The 18027-nt window shown below is 36.6% G+C and overlaps 2 protein-coding genes across 3 annotated transcripts; both read left to right on the top strand.

Annotated features, from left to right (window-relative positions):
- Positions 1-6260: 6260 nt before the first annotated feature.
- Positions 6261-10787, top strand: LOC110691939 (50S ribosomal protein L23, chloroplastic-like). Of its 2 annotated transcripts, none has more exons than XM_021868919.1 (3): positions 6261-6640; positions 9620-9941; positions 10206-10787. In XM_021868919.1, the coding sequence occupies exons 1-3, from the start codon at positions 6430-6432 to the stop codon at positions 10300-10302; spliced, it is 630 nt and encodes a 209-aa protein (XP_021724611.1). In that variant the 5' UTR covers positions 6261-6429; the 3' UTR covers positions 10303-10787. The 2 variants fall into 2 exon arrangements, with proteins under 2 accessions (XP_021724611.1, XP_021724610.1); XM_021868918.1 differs by having other exon boundaries at positions 6264-6640; positions 9614-9941.
- A 530-nt stretch (positions 10788-11317) lies between these two features.
- LOC110691938 (aspartate-semialdehyde dehydrogenase-like) lies at positions 11318-15767 on the top strand. The gene is made up of 7 exons (XM_021868916.1): positions 11318-12295; positions 13065-13151; positions 13273-13317; positions 13412-13507; positions 13665-13766; positions 15303-15457; positions 15544-15767. Exons 1-7 carry the CDS (start codon positions 11687-11689, stop codon positions 15623-15625), a joined length of 1176 nt encoding a protein of 391 aa, XP_021724608.1. The 5' UTR covers positions 11318-11686; the 3' UTR covers positions 15626-15767.
- The last annotated feature ends 2260 nt before the right edge of the window (positions 15768-18027 follow it).

The raw sequence follows: 18027 nt of genomic DNA, 5'->3' as shown, positions 1-18027 counted from the left end.
AGGCACGGTCCATTATCCGGCCATAAACGGCTACTTTCTTCCAACGGCCACAAACGGCTATATTAACGGTACTTTCAGCTTCCTAATACCTATAAATACTTCACTTCTTCTTCCATTTTTTTCCACAATTCATCAACTCATCTATTTTCAAATATCTTATTCTCTAATTCATACTCTCTTATAATCTTTACTTCTCAAAAAAAAAAAAATCTCATATAATCTTTAATTCTCTAATTCTCTCAATTATGAATTAAAAAAAAAAATTATAAGTTCGGAAAATTAATTAGCAGAAAGCAATTGAAGCGTCGTTGTAAGATCTAACTCAACGTTTCTTTAATTTATTGTTGTTGTTGTTGTTGTTGTTCTTCTTCTTCTTATTATTATTGTTGTTGTTGTTGTTGTTGTTCTTTTCACTATTATTATTGTTCTTGTTATTATTATTATTATTGTTGTTATTATTATTGTTATTGTTATTATTATTTGTATTATTATTATTTATTATTGTTATTATTATTTGTATTATTATTATTGTTATTATTATTTGTATTATTATTATTGTTATTATTATTAATCATGACATCAAACCCGAACTCTTCTTCCTCCTCTAGGAAAGCCAAGTCAGAACGTACTAGTACTAGTAGTGAATCACCAAATCCAAACACTTCAATGCCCCACCAACATGCCCAATCCGAACACTTCCACCCCCTTCTATCCCCAAACCATGGGAGGATTCGAACAGTTTGGCAATATGTCTCCTTGGACTATGTCTAGTTCGAGATTTCAACAAAACCAATTCTCACCTGATTTATACGGCTCACAACATGAACCTTTTTATCAAAGTACCCAATGTAGCTAAATAAATGTCACCGGGTCAAGTGAACAATCCACCCAAATTCCAAACACATTAGAATCGTGTACCGTAGAGGAACTTGTCAATACCAACCGAAAGAGTAATGTTTGGGGATATTTTCAATTAAGTAAAGATGGAACCAAAGCCAAGTGTAAGACATGTAACAAAATTTACTCGGCCGAAACCAAGGGAAGGACGGGACACCTTAGTAGACATATAAAAAAATGTGGTGGTCCATCTAGTGATCCAACTCAGCCCAAAATTTCTCAATTCCATCCACATGACTTCACTTACAATTATCAGAGAGATAGAGATGAACTTGGGAGAATGTTAGTACATGCCGAACAACCTTTTCTTTTTGCCGAAAATGATCCCTTTAACAATTACATTAACCGAGCACTACAACCCCAACACAAAAAAATCTCTAGAAAAACTGTTTGGCTGCCATGAAATCTTTTCTAGAGTACAAATTGAAGTTATACGATGAATTAAGTAATCTTACTTGTAGAGTTTCTTTGACTGCTGATGCATGGGATAATGGTTACGGATATCTGTGTGTGACTTGTCATTGGTTGGTTACTGATTGGTTATTACAAAAACGCATTATCCATTTTAAAATGCTTGAATACCCCCACACCGGTCTGAATATTGCTCATCATTTAATGCAAGCTATTGATGCATATAATCTTAGGCCCAAAATCATGTCTATGACTTTTGATAATGCAACTTCGATGGAGATGCACTTCATATTAGATGCATTTGTCATGTTCTTAATTTGTGTCTGAAGGATGGAACACGAGCAATTGGTCCATTTTATCATAAAATTAGGAATGTTATTATGTCTATTAACAGTTCTAACATGAGATTTCAGGAATTGAAAGCTTTTTGTAGGAAACAAAGGATAAAGGCTATTAAAATACCAACAGATTGTGCAACTAGGTAGAACTCCACCTATGAAATGTTGAGTAGGGCAATCGAGTACAAGGGTCCATTAAAAATTTTTTATAATAAAAAATTTCCACAATTTGCTTTACTAGATGATGATTGGTCAAATTGTGAAAAATATATGCAGTTTTTACAATTATTATATAGTATGACACGTTGTTTTTCTTCTGTTTATAATCCTTGTGCTCATTCTTTTCTTGGCAATGCATGTTTACTTGCACAACTTTTCGATGAACACTGATTACAATACGATTATAATGGATATCTTCCATCAATGGAGGAAAAATGGCGTAAATATTACACTACTATTCCTATGATTATATTTTTGCTTCTATATTAGATCCAAGGCAAAAGTATGATGGCACATCACTACTAGAAAACACCTTATTTACGACGGAAAAATTCCGTCGGTAAACCTTGTAAATCCGTCGGAAAGGGCTATTTCCGACGGAATGACGGAATTCCGTCGGAACACGTTGTTGGAGATCATTTTGTCGGAAAAATAGCCATTTTCGTCGGAAATTTCGTCGGAAAACACTATTACGACGGAATTCCGATGGAATTTTTTCGTCCGAAGAGGTTTCTCCGGTACCGGAAAGTCCATCGGAAATTTCCGACGGAAATTCCGTCGGAAAATTTAATAGAAAACAATAAAAAAAAGCCCCACCCACCAACCCCACCACCAGCCCACCCCCTGCCACCATAACCCAGAGCCCCACCCACCAGCCCACCCCCACCACCAGCCCACCCCCACCACCAGCCCACCACAACCCAGATCCCCACCCACCACGAAAACCCCGATCTACCCACCCACCTAAACCACATTCCAAAAAAAAACAAATTCAAAATCCAAAATCAAATACAAAATCAGAATTAAAAAAAAAAGAAAAAAAGAAAAATCAGAGAAAAGTAAAAACGAATAAATCCGAAAAAAAAAAATTTAAGAACACGAAATATGAGAAGAAAAAAACGAAAAAAGGCAAAAAAAAATAAAACACGAAAAAAATGAAAAATCAGAAGAAAAAAAAAACCAGAAAAAGGCGGAAAAAAAAATAAAACACGAAAATATAGAAAAATCAGAAGAAAAAAAAAACGAAAAAAGACGAAAAAAAAGTAAAAATGCCGAAAAAAATAAGAGAAAGTGAATAAGAATACTCACCTTGAATTCTATCAAAACCCCTAATTTGGCTTGAATTTGGGTTTTAAAGGTCAAATTCGACCATGAAAACTCTAGATCTAGGGTTTTCATGGTCGAATTTGACATAAAAAACCGTATTTTGTTGGTTCGTGGTTGCGTAGTGGCGGCGGTGGTTCGTGGTTGTGCTGCGCGGTGGTCTATGGAAGGGGAAGGACAAGGGGAAGGGGAAGGAGAAGGAGGAGAGAGAAACGAAGGGGGAGGAGAGAGAAACGAAGGGGAGGGGAAGGAGGAAAGAGGAACGAAGGGGAAGGAGGGGAGAGAAACGAAGGGGAAGGGGAAGGGGAAGGAGGAAAGAGGAACGAAGGGAAAGGAGGAGAGAGAAACGAAGGGGAAGGGAGGAGGAAAAGCAGAGAAGGGGAAGGAGGAGAGAGAAACGAAGGGGAAGGGAGGAGGAAAAGCAGAGAAGGGGAAGGAGGAGAGAGAAACGAAGGGGAAGGGAGGAGGAAAATCACAGAAGGAGAAGAGAGAGAAAGAGGAGAGAAGAGGAGTAAGAAAAATTCTGGTTTTTTTTTTTTTATATATATTATAAAGTTCCGACGTATTTTTTCGTCGGAAATTTTCCGACGGATAAAAAATCCGTCCGAATATTAGGGTTTTCCGAGAGAATATTCCGTAGGAAAACTAACTTTCCGACGGAATATTCCGTCGGAAGCCTTTTATTCCGAGGGAATTAATTTCTGTCGCAATATTTCCGACGGAGTTTCCGTCGTAATGAACCTTTTCCAACAGAATGTTCCGACAGACCCTATTTCCGCCGGAAAGTTCGGATTTTCCAACGGAATATGGGTCCGTCGGAACAATTCCCTCGGAAAACGGCCTATTTCTAGTAGTGCATTTTTATTAATTGATATTTATTTTCAATGCATGAATTTTGAAGATGATGTTAAATCTTATAAAACTAATGTGACCAATCAACTTTTTTTTCCTTATATAGAGTTTAAATCTAAATATGGAACTGTGACCTAATTTGCTTCTTCTCAAACATCCAAAAATGTAAGTAAAAGGGCCAAAGGATTATTTGCACATGCTGCTAACATGATGTCTAAGTTTTCAGGCACTAAATCATCATCTAGGAGAACAAAAAGCGATGTTTCGGAGTTGCAAACGTACTTAAGTTACGACTTCATGAAAGGTATGGATGACGAAGAGAAGTACGGCCTCAACATCCTTGATTGGTGGAAAGCACAAAGCACGAAACATCCAATTTTGGCGGCAATGGCTCGTGATATTTTTGCTATTCAAGTCTCCTCCTTTGCCTCCGAAAGAGCTTTTAGTGCGTCAGGAAAGGTTTTAGACGATAGAAGAACAAGACTAAAACCCGAAACACTTGAAATGTATGTTTGTTTCAAGGATTGGTTGGATGCCAAAACTCGCTGCCAAGATCGTACTTATGCACAAAACGACGACGATGAAGAAACGTCGGGTTCTACTAGTTCTCAATCAATTCAATTGGCCGATGAAGTTGAACAACAAGAAGAAGAAGACGAAGAAGAAGAAGAACAAGAAGAACAATTAGATTATTACATACTATTAATTACCCTCCCCCTCCCCTCACCGTGAAACCCTAGGGCCAACCCCTAAGTCCCCAACCCACCGAAAAACAACCGACCGCCTCCCCTAACCCTCGAAAATGGCCGGTTGGCCCCTATGAACCCCCGAAACCACCCTAGCTAGCCCACTCCCACCCCGACCCCTCCCTCGAAAACAACCCCCCTCCATTTCCCCACCATTGAAACCGCCCTTCCTCCCTTCCCCAACCCTCGAAAATGGTCCCATGGGCGTTTTGGGGGGTGTGGGAAGGAGGGAGCGACACTTAAGGTTTTTTTTCGTTTTCTGGCGAAGGGGGAGGGAAGTGGTTTAGGGGTGGGGGTCGTTTTCTGGGGTTGGGGAAGGGAAGGGGAGCGACACTTAAGGTTTTTTTTTTTTCGATTCTCCAACGAAGGGGGAGGGAAGGAAGGGGAGTGGTTTAAGAGGTGGGGGTGGATCAGCTAGGTGGTTGTGGGAGTAGGGGGAGCCTACTGACCATTTTCAGGGGGTTAAGGAAGGTGGCCGGCCGGATTCCGATGGCCAGGGGTTATGCTTAGGAGTTTCACAATGGGGGAGGTAGGTGGCTAGGAATGGGTTTTTTTAAAAAAAAATTTTAATTAACTTTTTTTATTTTAATTTTGAAGCAATCACATGCTAACACGTGACTTTAAAAAAAACAAAAAAAAATTCCCCTTCAGCAGGTTACCGGTCATTGGGACTACTAGAGGAAAAGTGATAGCAAAGTTGAGATTATTAGATAATAATCCTTAGCTGGGATTAGTAGAAATAAATCAACCATAGTTGAGATTATCAAAGTGAATTTTTCCTATTTTTTAAAAAAAATTTACTACCTACTATTTTCAAAACATTAAAAATTCCCACCAGATTGCCCAAGTCCTCACACATGATGTCATTGTGTCTTCTTCTTCTTGATTTTCATCTTCAATTGCCTTTTTTTCAACAAACTTTAAAATTGGATTGGGGAAAACATTTGGAATATAACATAATTCGAGTTCACACGAAAATAATCAAGTCACTAAACATGTATCAATTATAATTTGTTGTTCTTTCTTTAAGGTTTATCTCAAATTGGGTAATTTTTCAAATTGGTATAATATTTAAATTAAGCATTATTTACATTGATTAACTCTATAGTGAACTAATATATATGCTCAATTTACGATTATAAATCATAATTTAAAAAAATAATTGAATTCAAGAAAACCCCCAAAATACACATGCATTAACCCTAATTCTTCATAACTATAGTATCGATTTTGGTACTAAGTGAAGACATCATACATGAAATTGATGCAAATTAATCCCAATTTTATAAATTAATCATTAAATAATAAAATATTACAGACTCTCAATTTCATTTTAAAACACTAAGTGAAGAACACCATCTTATAATTAGTCCCAATTTCATAAATTAGATACCTAATTTTGTGTTTTAATTATATAATTTAGATTTACAATTAAGAAACCGAAGAACATATGGTAGATAAACGAAAAAATATGTCGGTAGGTCTCACAATGACGCTAAATAAGAGACTTTGGGCAATTTGATGAGAAAATATACAATTGGTGGTTTGTAAACCCGGGTGTACTATGCGCGTGGTACACTCGGATTAAATCGAAGAAATTATAGTATATATAATAATAATTGCATGGTACACCCAAATTAAAACGGAGAGTTTATAGTATATATAGTAATTAGAATAAGTTAGAAATTTCAGAATAGGTCGTGTTCGACAAAACTACTTATCTCCGATTAGTAAACAGTCCTTTGTAGACTTCTTTTAAGATAGGGAAGGTGTTTAAAGTGAAAAGGGGCGCAACTGAGGCTTATCCGATTACCACCCGCTTCTCTCTCTCTAATCGTCTACTTGAGTTGAAGCTATCAGCCATGGCCAGCACCGCACCAAACCTGCATTCTCTCTCCTCGACATTCACCCTTTCTAACCGTTCCTCTAATGTCTCTGCTACTTCTTTCTCTTTCCAAATTCCCAGAAAAACCCCACAATTTTCATGCCTTTCCTCCAAAAAACCAGCATTTCTTCACCCAATTCACCTTACCACTGCTGCTTCTTGTACCCAGAAGGGTTTCAATGCTCTTGGTATGTTCCCTGCTAACTTTGAGTTTTGTTTAATTTTGAATGATTAATAATTTCATTGATTGGTGGTGTTAGTTATTTATTTCATGTTGAATTGTTCTGGGTGGAAATGTTTCATAATTTTTGTAGGATTATTGGTGATGTTTATTCTCCAAATTGGAACATAATTTTCTCTTGAATTGCTGAGTTACAACATACAATTTTTGAATTTTAGAAAAAGCTAGTAAGGCAATGGTGTAGATAGTAGACGGGATTTGATACCCGAGACTTTAACCAATTAAGCTTGTTGGTATCTGCACATTTAAAAGCGTATATGGTGTTAAGGTGAAGAAGAATTGTGTTTGGGTTTTTCTATGTTTGTCTGAAGGTATTCATGTTCAATTTGAATACCCTTGGTTGAGGAAAAGCACACATTTTTAAGTGTACCTTCTATTGTGGAAACCAGTTGTTTGTGGGAAAATATATCTAAAGGGTGGAATTCCTTTCACATATTTGATCACCCAGGAAGTCTTTTTGGCAGAAGAGAGTAAATTAGTGGGAACTGTGATGAATTATTGCACTGAAATTTGGAAGGTTATGAGCTTGCCTAAACAATTACCTGAGTATGACTTATTGTGTTTCCGAATGTAATGGAATATAGTTCCGCGTGGTAGGGTCACTTTGGACCGTTACTATAAGTGGTTTACTAAACGTTTGAAGGAATTCTTGGTTGTGTAAAAGGGTGCATTACTTTAGATACTATAGGAAGGATTTGCATACATGAGAATGCATCCTAGTCAAGATTGTTTGCTATATTAAACCCCTTGATTTGTCATTTCAAAAGTAAGAAGCTGTACCCGTAGATGCTAAAGTTGTATTATAGATTTTGAAGCTTTCGGGTCTAAATTTCAACTGTAGATATCCTTTTGGGCAGGGTACTATTTTAATGTGAATTGAAAATGGCACCTCAATCTTGTGATTGTATAATGTACTCTTTTTGGGCTTTCGGACTGGGTTTTCTTTATTATTGACCTTTTAATGGCCATAGCTAATTTAAAGCTTTTGGTGAGGACATTTACCCGGAGTATCGCTTGATTAGAGTGCAAGATACATTTTATTCACGGTTTACTTTGTGGGAACTGGGTTAGAAACTAGGTAAAGGGTGAGACTGAAGCTTTGCTCTTTTGATGTTTGTATTTTGGTCACATGAGTCATGGAAAGAATTCTATAGAAACTAATTGTGCCTTTTGCTAGTGAAATTTTGAGCTAGCTGTGATGGGCAGATCAACTTCATTGTTATAATGTAAGTGGCTTATCAGTTTGTGTGTTACATTCACCAGCAATGTAATTGACAAATCTGTTGTTTTACTTGTCTACCATGATGATTCTATAGCTTATTTCTACTTATTCTGTGACGTTGAATCTCTGCCGACTTATCCTCGGCAATTGGTGGTATTATGGGTTTGGAGGAATTTAGGACAAAATTTTTCTGTCAATAGATTTATTCCCCCTTTTGGCATTATGTTGTTCATGAGGCTTAGTAGTATTGAAAACATTGGTGTCTTCCTCATAGAGATCCTAGATATTCTTGTCATGACATTAGAAAAGCATTGGTATTACTCAAACTAGCATGAATCATATGCTTAGGTCAAAGACATGTCTAGTAAAAAAGATTAGTTTGTAGTCATTATAACTTATATACTGTTCTACACCGCCATGATTAGTTTGTAAAATCAGTGCTGCACTCTTTCAATCTCTTAGCAGCTTTTACTTTACGGTTTTTAAGAGTTATACCAATTTATTGGAACGTAGTAGGGATTCAGTAAGTGTATCAGCTTATGGTTAAACTGCACCCTTTTTCTTCTAAGTAGTCAAAGCATGCCACATAACAGTAAATTTCTTCTGTTCTTCTCCTCATAGCTTTGAGTGAGTGTGTGTGTGTGTGAGTAAAGGTGTGCACCATACTCTCTCGAAGGATTGTGCTATGTTTAATTTCTTCATTATTACTTGTTTGAGATCCCATGTCATTTCTTGAGGTTAATAAAAATATTCCTGCATTCAATTTGAATACTAAAGGTCTTCTGTAGCTCTCATGCCTAATCTTCTCGACATGCTCAGTGTCTACAGAGTATACTTCAGGTTGATCTTCAGTCGAATTATTACCTTATAGTGCTTCTAACATACTAGGGTGTGTCTGAGCTATGTGTTGGTCTTTCTTCTAGTGCTTAGAAGCAGGCAATCCCATGGTGCTCATGCTCTGGTATGCATTTTAATCTGCCGTCAGATTGATCTAGTGATCAGTGAGAATGCGTAATACCCCTCATATTCTATGATTTTGATGCTTGTAAAGATGATGCTGAGCTAGATGGTGCTGTTAGGAACTGAGCTGTCCTTAAATTACATTCAAGGAATTTCTGGTGCGTCATCATTGTTTTAATTAGGAAATTGAGTGACATCAATTTACTGATTTACTACTTCCTTTCCTGAAAGTTCGACTTTCTGTTTTGGGGTGTTTCAAAATGTTCAACTTACTCTCAGTTTTTGGGGTATTTCAAAAGGTTCAATTTTTACTTTTTTGGGCAACCTCATATTACCACCTTACTTCCCTTACCCCCACAATATTCACACCCTTTACTGTCTTTCTTACTTTACCTTTTTTGTTTTTTACACGCACCCACCTAATACTTCAAACTTTCCTAGTTCGGGAAGAAGGAGTATGTATTATGCCATCTTTTTTCTCCCTCATCTAATATAATTGAGTTGTGTAGTCCAGTATACTACCGTGTTTTTTGATTGTCATGCTTTTACATATTTCTTAATAACATGACATACTTGAAGCTTGTCAAATTAGATTTCAGTGGTGATGTCAATCAGTCTGTTCAAGCAGCTCTTATTGGAAATTTGGGATGTCCATTGTGTAAAATAGAAACCTTTTTTTTTTTTTTTTGGCATTTAATTGTTTAACTATGAGCTAATCTAACAAAATATTACTTCCAGATGCAGTTTCTCCGATGAAGAAGCCTGGCTTTGGCAGGAATCTGATGGTTGCCCAGGCCACCGAAGCAGTTGCACCAGCCACAGAGGAAGCAGCTGCTTCTCAACCCAAAACCTCAAAGAAGAATAAAAAAGTGAAGTATCCTCGGAGAGTACTTGATGTGTATCAGATCCTTCAAGTCCCTATCATTACTGAGGCTGCCATAAAGAACATTGCTGACGAGAACTCACTGATGTTCACTGTTGATGTTCGTGCTGACAAAAAGATGATTAGAGATGCTATCTGCAACTTTTTTGGTGTGAAAGTTCGCAAAATAAACACTTTGATAAGGTAAACTTTTAGATCTTTTACCACCCATTATCCTGTCGTCTAAATCATCCCCTGACTAATTAGGCATTCTATACATGGTTTTCATAGGGTATTGTTACTTGCAAATCGCATTATGATGCCATAATAGCGACTTCTTTTTTTTTTGACTAAATAATAATGACTTTTTGAACAAATGCATTATCACTCATTTTCTTTCAATTGGATTCCCTAAGATCTAGAGTTTTCAGCTTATTCTTAATTTATACATTGTATGTTGTTTTGCAGGCCTGATGGAACAAAGAAAGCATATGTCATGTTAAGTAAAGAGTACAATGCTTCAGATCTCGCGAAGAAGATAGGAATCTTCCCAAGCAGTAGCTAACTTTAAAATTTTGTTAGATGTATAGTTGTGGCCTTCTTTCTCCTTTCTTGACGAGGGCAGCTGTGTTGGAGCCTTGTTTGGAAATAGAATCACTAGTTATTTGCAATTATCAAGTATTCCACTGGTTGCGTTTCAAGTCTCCAGCTGTTGTAAGGTGAATGTGTTTTTGGCCATTGTGTATCAAGCGTGTAACTTCTGTCTGCTGTGCAGTAATATTTCTCTTCAGTTTTACTCATTCTTTGTTTTCTTCTCGAGCAACACTGGTTGGAGTATTCCGTTCTGTATTTTTGTGTTTTGCAAACACTGTTGTATTGGTAAGGTTGAGGCTGGTAAATTACTGTCTTAGTCAGTGGATGAGAGCTGGGTTGAAAAAGTTTATATCAGGTGGTCAAGGTGGAAGCAAACAATGCTTCCTATCATTGTTTTTTGACTGGATGTACTAGTGTACTGCTTTGCAAATGAATTCACCTACTAGCTTTATCTTATGCCTTGCTATTAGTATTTGTTTACACTTCCTTGCCGATTTGACTTTCACAAATTCGCATCAAAGATCACTTGTATAGTCAAGGTTGATATAAGCTCGGTCTAGCTCAAGCTTAAAATTAAATGTAAATGACTACGTTCATGAATCAAGAGCAAGCTAAATGCAAATGACTATGTTCATGAACCAAGAGCAAGTTGTATCCTTGAAATATTTTTGTTAAATGACCTTTGAATGGTAAATGGCCTTTTTCTTTGGTCAAATATCCAAAAATATGTTTAGTAGATGACTTTCTAAGCTAGCTTAAAGTCTGAAAAGATAACTTTTAAACCACAATGAAATAGTTGCTTGGAGTAGCTTTTGGCTTTAGACATTTGGGTCAAACAAATATATTTATATACAAATAATGAGTCAAACAACCATAAACTAGTACAAACATCCGATCAGATTAGCAACAATTGCCCATGAAGCAAGACTTTTAAAAAGCCAATTTTGAACAAGAAATCTTAGAATCATGTAACTACATTCAAGTTCGAGTTATGCCAAACACTACATCTTTGTAATTTTTATCAAAATTTACTTGATCAGATTAAAACTCGAGTCTACTTCACTCTTTTGCCACTCCAATGGTAAGAATTCAACTTGTCCCATCATCATACTTAAAAAACCACATTTGTTTTGAAGTCGAACATTCAAACTCCCATCTTCCAAAACCATGAGCTATTGTCCTTTCCCAAAAAGAAAAACAAATAAAATCCTCTATAAACCATATTTTAAAATCCAACATAATCCCGTTTTCTTCCATTTCATCACATCATTTTCCCTTTGAAAGCCCTAAACACTTCCTCCACTTTCACTTTCTCTCTCCTAAACCCCCCACCACCTTCCGCCGCCATTCTCACAATGTCCGCCGCCATGAACCTCGCCGCCGGCAAACTCCACTCCCCCTTCCTCTCCGGCACCACCACCACCACAACCACCTCCCTCCGCCGCACTCTCCTCCCTCTCCCCCGCACCACCACCCCTTCTTCCTCCGCCATCCGCATGTCCCTCCGCGACGACGGCCCCTCCCTCGCCGTCGTCGGCGTCACCGGCGCCGTCGGCCAAGAATTCCTCTCCGTCCTCTCCGACCGCGACTTCCCTTACCGCTCCCTCAAACTCCTCGCCAGCAAACGCTCCGCCGGCAAAGAGATGACCTTCGAAGGCCGAACATACGTTGTCGAAGAGCTTGATGAAGATAGCTTTGATGGGGTTGACATTGCTCTGTTTAGTGCTGGTGGTTCTATTAGTAAGCAGTTTGGACCTTTGGCTGTTGAAAAGGGTACCATTGTTGTTGATAATAGCTCCGCTTTTCGAATGGTTGATGATGTTCCGCTTGTTATTCCTGAAGTTAATCCTGAAGCTATGGCTCATATTAAGCTTGGTTCTGGAAAGGGTGCTTTGATTGCTAATCCTAATTGTTCTACTATTATTTGTTTAATGGCTGCTACTCCTCTTCATCGCCGTGCCAAGGTTTAGGATTCTTCTATCACTATCTTTTTAATCTGATTGATTTCTTGTAATTCTGTGTTTTATAGTTGATGATCTTTAAAGGGTTTGCATTTCTAGGTAAATGTTGAATTGGGTTTGTTTTGGATTGATTGATTATTGATTGTTAATGGGCAGAAGTTTAAGAAATTTTACAGTAATTGGGGAAAAAGAAAAGAAAAGATGAAATTTTGTTTTGAAGTTGGATTTTAGGATATAATGCTGCTTGAACAAATTGGAATTACGATATATATTGATGGTTCATATACACTGTTGTTTGTGTTCTGTTTTGATGGTATAGTATTGGTTGTTATAAAGGTTTGCAATTTTATTCGATTGTTAGGATGTTATTGGATCGATAACGTCGTGATCTTAGCAAAAATATGCTAATAGTAATAGAACTTTTTATGCAATGTTGATTTGGTAAAGGGGTTGCTAATTTGTAGGGGCCTAAGCAAGTGGTATGCTAATTGCAATAAAACCATTTTTGCAATTTAGGTTTGAGAAAAGTTTGATACTTGGGGAAATATAACATAAGGGCTAGTGTTTAGCAGTAATAATGTAGCAATTTTTATGACAGGTAGCAGCTTTACTTAGTTGTTGAAAAAATTGAGCCTTTGAACCTTGATTAATAAGATACCTATAACTAGTTTCCTACTCGAGTTTCTAATAATGCACATCTGAATCGCTTTTTTTCCTCTCTGCTTTACTTCCGTCAAATCTTATTAATCAATCAATGTTGTGTATTTTGCAGGTTACTCGCATGGTTGTTAGTACATACCAGGCTGCTAGTGGTGCTGGTGCTGCTGCGATGGAAGAGCTTGAGCTGCAAACTCGTGAGGTTTATCATAATTCATATTTCACTGTTTATTAATTTCCATCTGTAGTATATCCATTAGAATTGAAAGCAGTTTTTCTTTTGGCCCATGTATTTATCCAATATTACATTATTCTACGTGAAGGTTTTGGAAGGCAAGCCTCCAACTTGCAACATCTTTAGTCAGCAGGTATATATTTTTCTATGTGGCTTTCTTGATTATGCTTTTTACTCTCTTCTCTTTTCACCATTTGTTGTGCTTCTTATCATTTTCTTTTATGCAGTATGCTTTTAATTTGTTCTCCCACAATGCACCAATTCTTTCAAATGGATACAATGAAGAGGAGATGAAATTAGTAAAGGAAACCAGGAAAATTTGGGTAAGCATATGAAGGGCTTTCTGTTGATTAATTATCTTACCTTAGTGTCGGTTTTTGTTGTTGTGGTTTTGGTTATTGCTCTTCATTGTACTCGGATGTTTTTGAGTATTGTTTTGCCATGAAACATTTTTATAACCTTGCTCTTTTTATTCTGTAGGATGATATTACTGTCAGGGTTACTGCTACATGTATTAGGGTCCCTGTTATGCGTGCACATGCCGAGAGTGTAAACCTTCAATTTGAGAACCCCCTTGACGAGGTACATATTTCATTTTTTTATGATCTGATTGTCACTGACCCACTCTTTTCTATTTCAATTACATATTTTTGCTACTTGCTAGTCTCCATGAGATTTATGAAAAAATCTTCTTGTAATTACAAATGTGCATGTTCAGAGCTGATTTGTTGACGTAACAACTTTGCTATGAAAATACATGCCAAGGAAAATTGATTCTATAACAGCCCCTAATTTGATAAATTACTGTTCACAATACTAATAGGATCTGAGCGCTCTGGCTACAGGAAGAATGTTTGGCCTGCTTGGTGATGCATTGTATTGATATCATCACCTTCCTTTATACAACACCAAATGGATAACACTATCCAGTTTGTGCTGCTTTAGGTTTTTTGAATCCGTGCTAGAATATTTTATTCACCCCTTTGTTCATGATCCTAAGTTTGATTGATGCTAAATGATGAATAAGTTATCACAATATATGGTTGATATATTTTATATATTGATAGAGATGAAGTTATGTTAAAACTAATACCTGTGTAAGAGAGATTTTTTTTTTTTTTTTTTCTGAAATTGATAGAGAGAGAGAGAGAGTTGTTGGCAAAGAACTAATGTTTTGAGTGAGATGATTGCTAGTTTGTTCATAAGTACTTCAATTAATGATTACTGACATGGGCCTCTTGAGGGAATTGTTTTGAAGGAATATGTTTTGGGTGGGTGGTTTAAGTAATCTGCCAAGGTAGATAAAAGGAGCTCGAGGAGGGATATCTTCAGAATTTCAATTAATGACTATTGATGTCAGTTATTCTTAATTTCTTATTCTTACAGTCAGTTGGTTTCGCACCAGACATCTTAGAGTGGAAACCTTTTGGATGACATGAGCCTTAAATTAGTTTGACTTTGCACTGTCAGCCGATTTAGCCTTGGATTTGCTTAGGGAGAGGGAAGGTATGCCAATTAACCCTATCATGTAGAAGCAAGATAAACATATACCATAAAAAAAAACTAATGTAAGAGCACTCTGCATTATAATAGCACCATGTTCCATTTGCATTGGTTAAGCTTTCTGGCACCGCAAGGTTTTACTACTGGTTAACCATTGTGTTCTTATATCTGGGATTATGAAACTAGTATGTTTGTGGGCATGCTCATCATTCTCTCGCTAGGATATTGCCCTAAGTTATTGGTTACTTGTTCTCTTACAAAGATGATGTGCTAATAGCTTGTGTGTGGCAGCACTATTGTTCCTGGTCTCCCTCTAGAACTTAACTGGTGCATTTTCACCATTGTACTGTGATATTAAATATTAGATTCAGCACGTTTGGATGCTAGAGTTCCGACTACCTCCCTGACTTAGTCCAAGCATGCTGTGCATATTTGTAGATGATAAACGATTTAACACAACTGTGTACAAATTAATATTTTATGAAACAAAAAGTGTATACTCCTATTATTCTTGTTTTGGACATCTACAATGATCTTTATTTGTCTTTTTTTATTTTATTTGTATTATTGTATGAAACCTCTGATTGATCTACTCCTTCACTGAATATTTTTTAGGACACAGCAAGAGAGATTTTAGAGAGTGCTCCTGGTGTGGTGGTAATAGATGATCGTGCATCAAATCACTTTCCCACTCCCTTGGAAGTTTCCAACAAGGACGCTGTTGCTGTTGGCAGGATAAGGCGTGATGTCTCTCTAGATGGAGATAATGGGTACGAGCCTCTCTTATTAATCTACCCTTGGCCTTCTACTTGTCATTTTTAATTTAGTAAGAGACTAAGAGTGGTGATTTTTGCAGGTTGGACATTTTTGTATGTGGTGACCAAATACGCAAGGGAGCAGCACTTAATGCTGTCCAGATTGCTGAGATGCTGTTATAGACTTGTAGATTTGTTTCTAATTCCTGATTTTGTATTTTTTTTTCTTTGTGCTGGGGTATATTTGGTTACTAACAGCCGGCTTGATGCCCCCAATTTTCTGAGAAAATTTTGCAATTAGAAACCTTTATCATGCTGATCTTTATGATTGGATTACTTGGCTTACTGAGGTGAAATAAGGCGTTTCTTGTCCTGTATCTATTCTTTTTTACCCCAAATATCAGGTAACATCACATACCGGGAATTGGTTTCCCAAATTCTGGTATGTTGAAATCCATTCTCTCTGTGAACATGTGTTTGGATAAGTGAATTTGAAGAGAAAGGGATTGAGGAAAGATGAAAGCTTTGACATTCACTGGGGTAGAAGATAAATAAAAATATCTTTCGTATGTCTGGAATTGATAGTTATTGTATATTTGTATCTGTATTCAGCCTACTATTCATTTTAATAGGATTTTTGGAAAAAGTTGTCCTTTCCTAAAAAATAGTAACGATTCGTGATTCAACTTTGTAACGCATTGTTACTTAAATTATGTTGTAATATTACAAATTTACAAGTGTCACAACTATTTTGTCTTTTGTAATATCACGTCATATCTTTAGGATTACCGACTATTAGAGGTTGGGATTATGTGTTACTCCGTAGCTATTTTGTAATATTATGTCATATTATTAAGATGTCGACTATTAGAGGTTGAGATTATTTGTCAGCTAATAACCAATGGATTATGTGTGTTATTCTAGCATCCTACCTGAAGCTCAAGTTACTCTTCATTACCTGCTACTATATCTTTCTGTCAGAAGCTACAAACTTATTCTTTGCTTTAGTCAAGAATATTCTATATGAGAAACATAAATGAATTAATGCACGCACAAGCGAGGTATAGATTATTACGGGGGTAACCTGTTCTCCCTAATTGGTACTATGATTTATACTTGTTAATTAAGAGCTCATCGATGTATAAATAAATTCATTCGCTTCGTTCTACCTGCTCATCTATTTCACATCTCTATCACCAAAATATAATCCAACAGTTAAACATGGGAGCTGAACAATCTACTGCAATCGAGCAAAGGATAGCCGAGATTGAGAGACAGATTTCTTGTATTAAGATCGAGACATCTTTCACAAATGCCAGTTTGGATGCCTCGAAGAGGGAAGCAGAGGAACTCAAAGAACAGCTTTCGACATGTGAAAAAGTTCAGAAAGACGTGGAAATGAAATTGCACAAGGTATGTGATCAACTCTCTTTTACTGTGTCTGAATTAAAATCTAACAAGGCTGACTTAGAAATGTCTAAGAAAGAATTCAACGAGCTCCAAGATCAACTTTCCGTTTATAACAATCAAAGCCAAAACATAGAAGTGGAATTGCGAAAAGTACAGGATCAACTTTCTTCAACGACTTCTGAGTTGCAGTCTGCAACAAATCAATTAGAGATTTCGAAGAAGAAAGTAGCAGAGCTCGAGGAAGGAATTAGCAGTTGTAAGAAGGAAAATGAAGCTGTGGAAACAAAGTATCAAAATGTTCAGGTTCAGATTACGGAATTTGAATCAGAGTTACAGTCTACTAAGAATGAACTGAAATCCTCGAATGAAAAGGTAGAACAACTCGAGATTCAGATTTACTCTTGTAAGAAAGAAAACGAGGACATGGTTAATGATATACGTAGGATACAAGATGAAATTAATTGTATGAAAACCGAGTTAGACTCAACTAGAAGTGAACTAGAATCCTCAGCTCGAAAGGTAATAGAGCTTGAGGATCAAGTTTTTACCAATAAAAACGACAGTAGAGATGCAGAAGAAGAGTTCCGAAAGGTACAAGAGCAACTCTCTGCAACCAACAATGAGCTGCAAGCCACCAAGATGTTGTTGGAATCGTCTGAAAACGATGTGCAGGAGCTGAAGCATCAGTATAACACTTGCAAGACAAAACTCGAACATATGGAAGAAGAACTGAAGGAAGTATATGGTTATCTTTGTTTGAAGGGAGATGACTTTGACACCTCGAGTTGGGTTCTCCCTAAGACTGATGATACCGCTCACGTTGTTATAAACAACAAGACGATGTCTATAACAATTGATCATGAAGAAGTTCGACTTGATGATTAATTATCACTTGAAATGGGTGTTCATAGTTGTTTAATTGCTCATAAAAACTTTGATTATGAACCCTTTTTATTTTAAATTTACACAATGATCTTTCTTTTTAGTGAATAACTTTGAAGCAAAATCAAATGAATAAAAGATGCAGCTGTATACTGCATCAATATATCTTATACAAGTATAATACAGAAGCATCTTTATTTTTTATTTTTTTGAATAGTAAAAAAAAAATTCATTACTAAAAAGTCATACGACATCTACAAAAGATGTTTTTTTAGCAATTTCAGAAACATCTG

This window comes from Chenopodium quinoa, unplaced genomic scaffold (assembly GCF_001683475.1).
Source record: "Chenopodium quinoa cultivar QQ74 unplaced genomic scaffold, ASM168347v1, whole genome shotgun sequence".
NCBI lineage: Eukaryota > Viridiplantae > Streptophyta > Magnoliopsida > Caryophyllales > Amaranthaceae > Chenopodium > Chenopodium quinoa.
The sequence above is the reverse complement of the archived record's forward strand: the minus strand, read 5'-3'. Positions and strand labels throughout refer to the sequence as shown.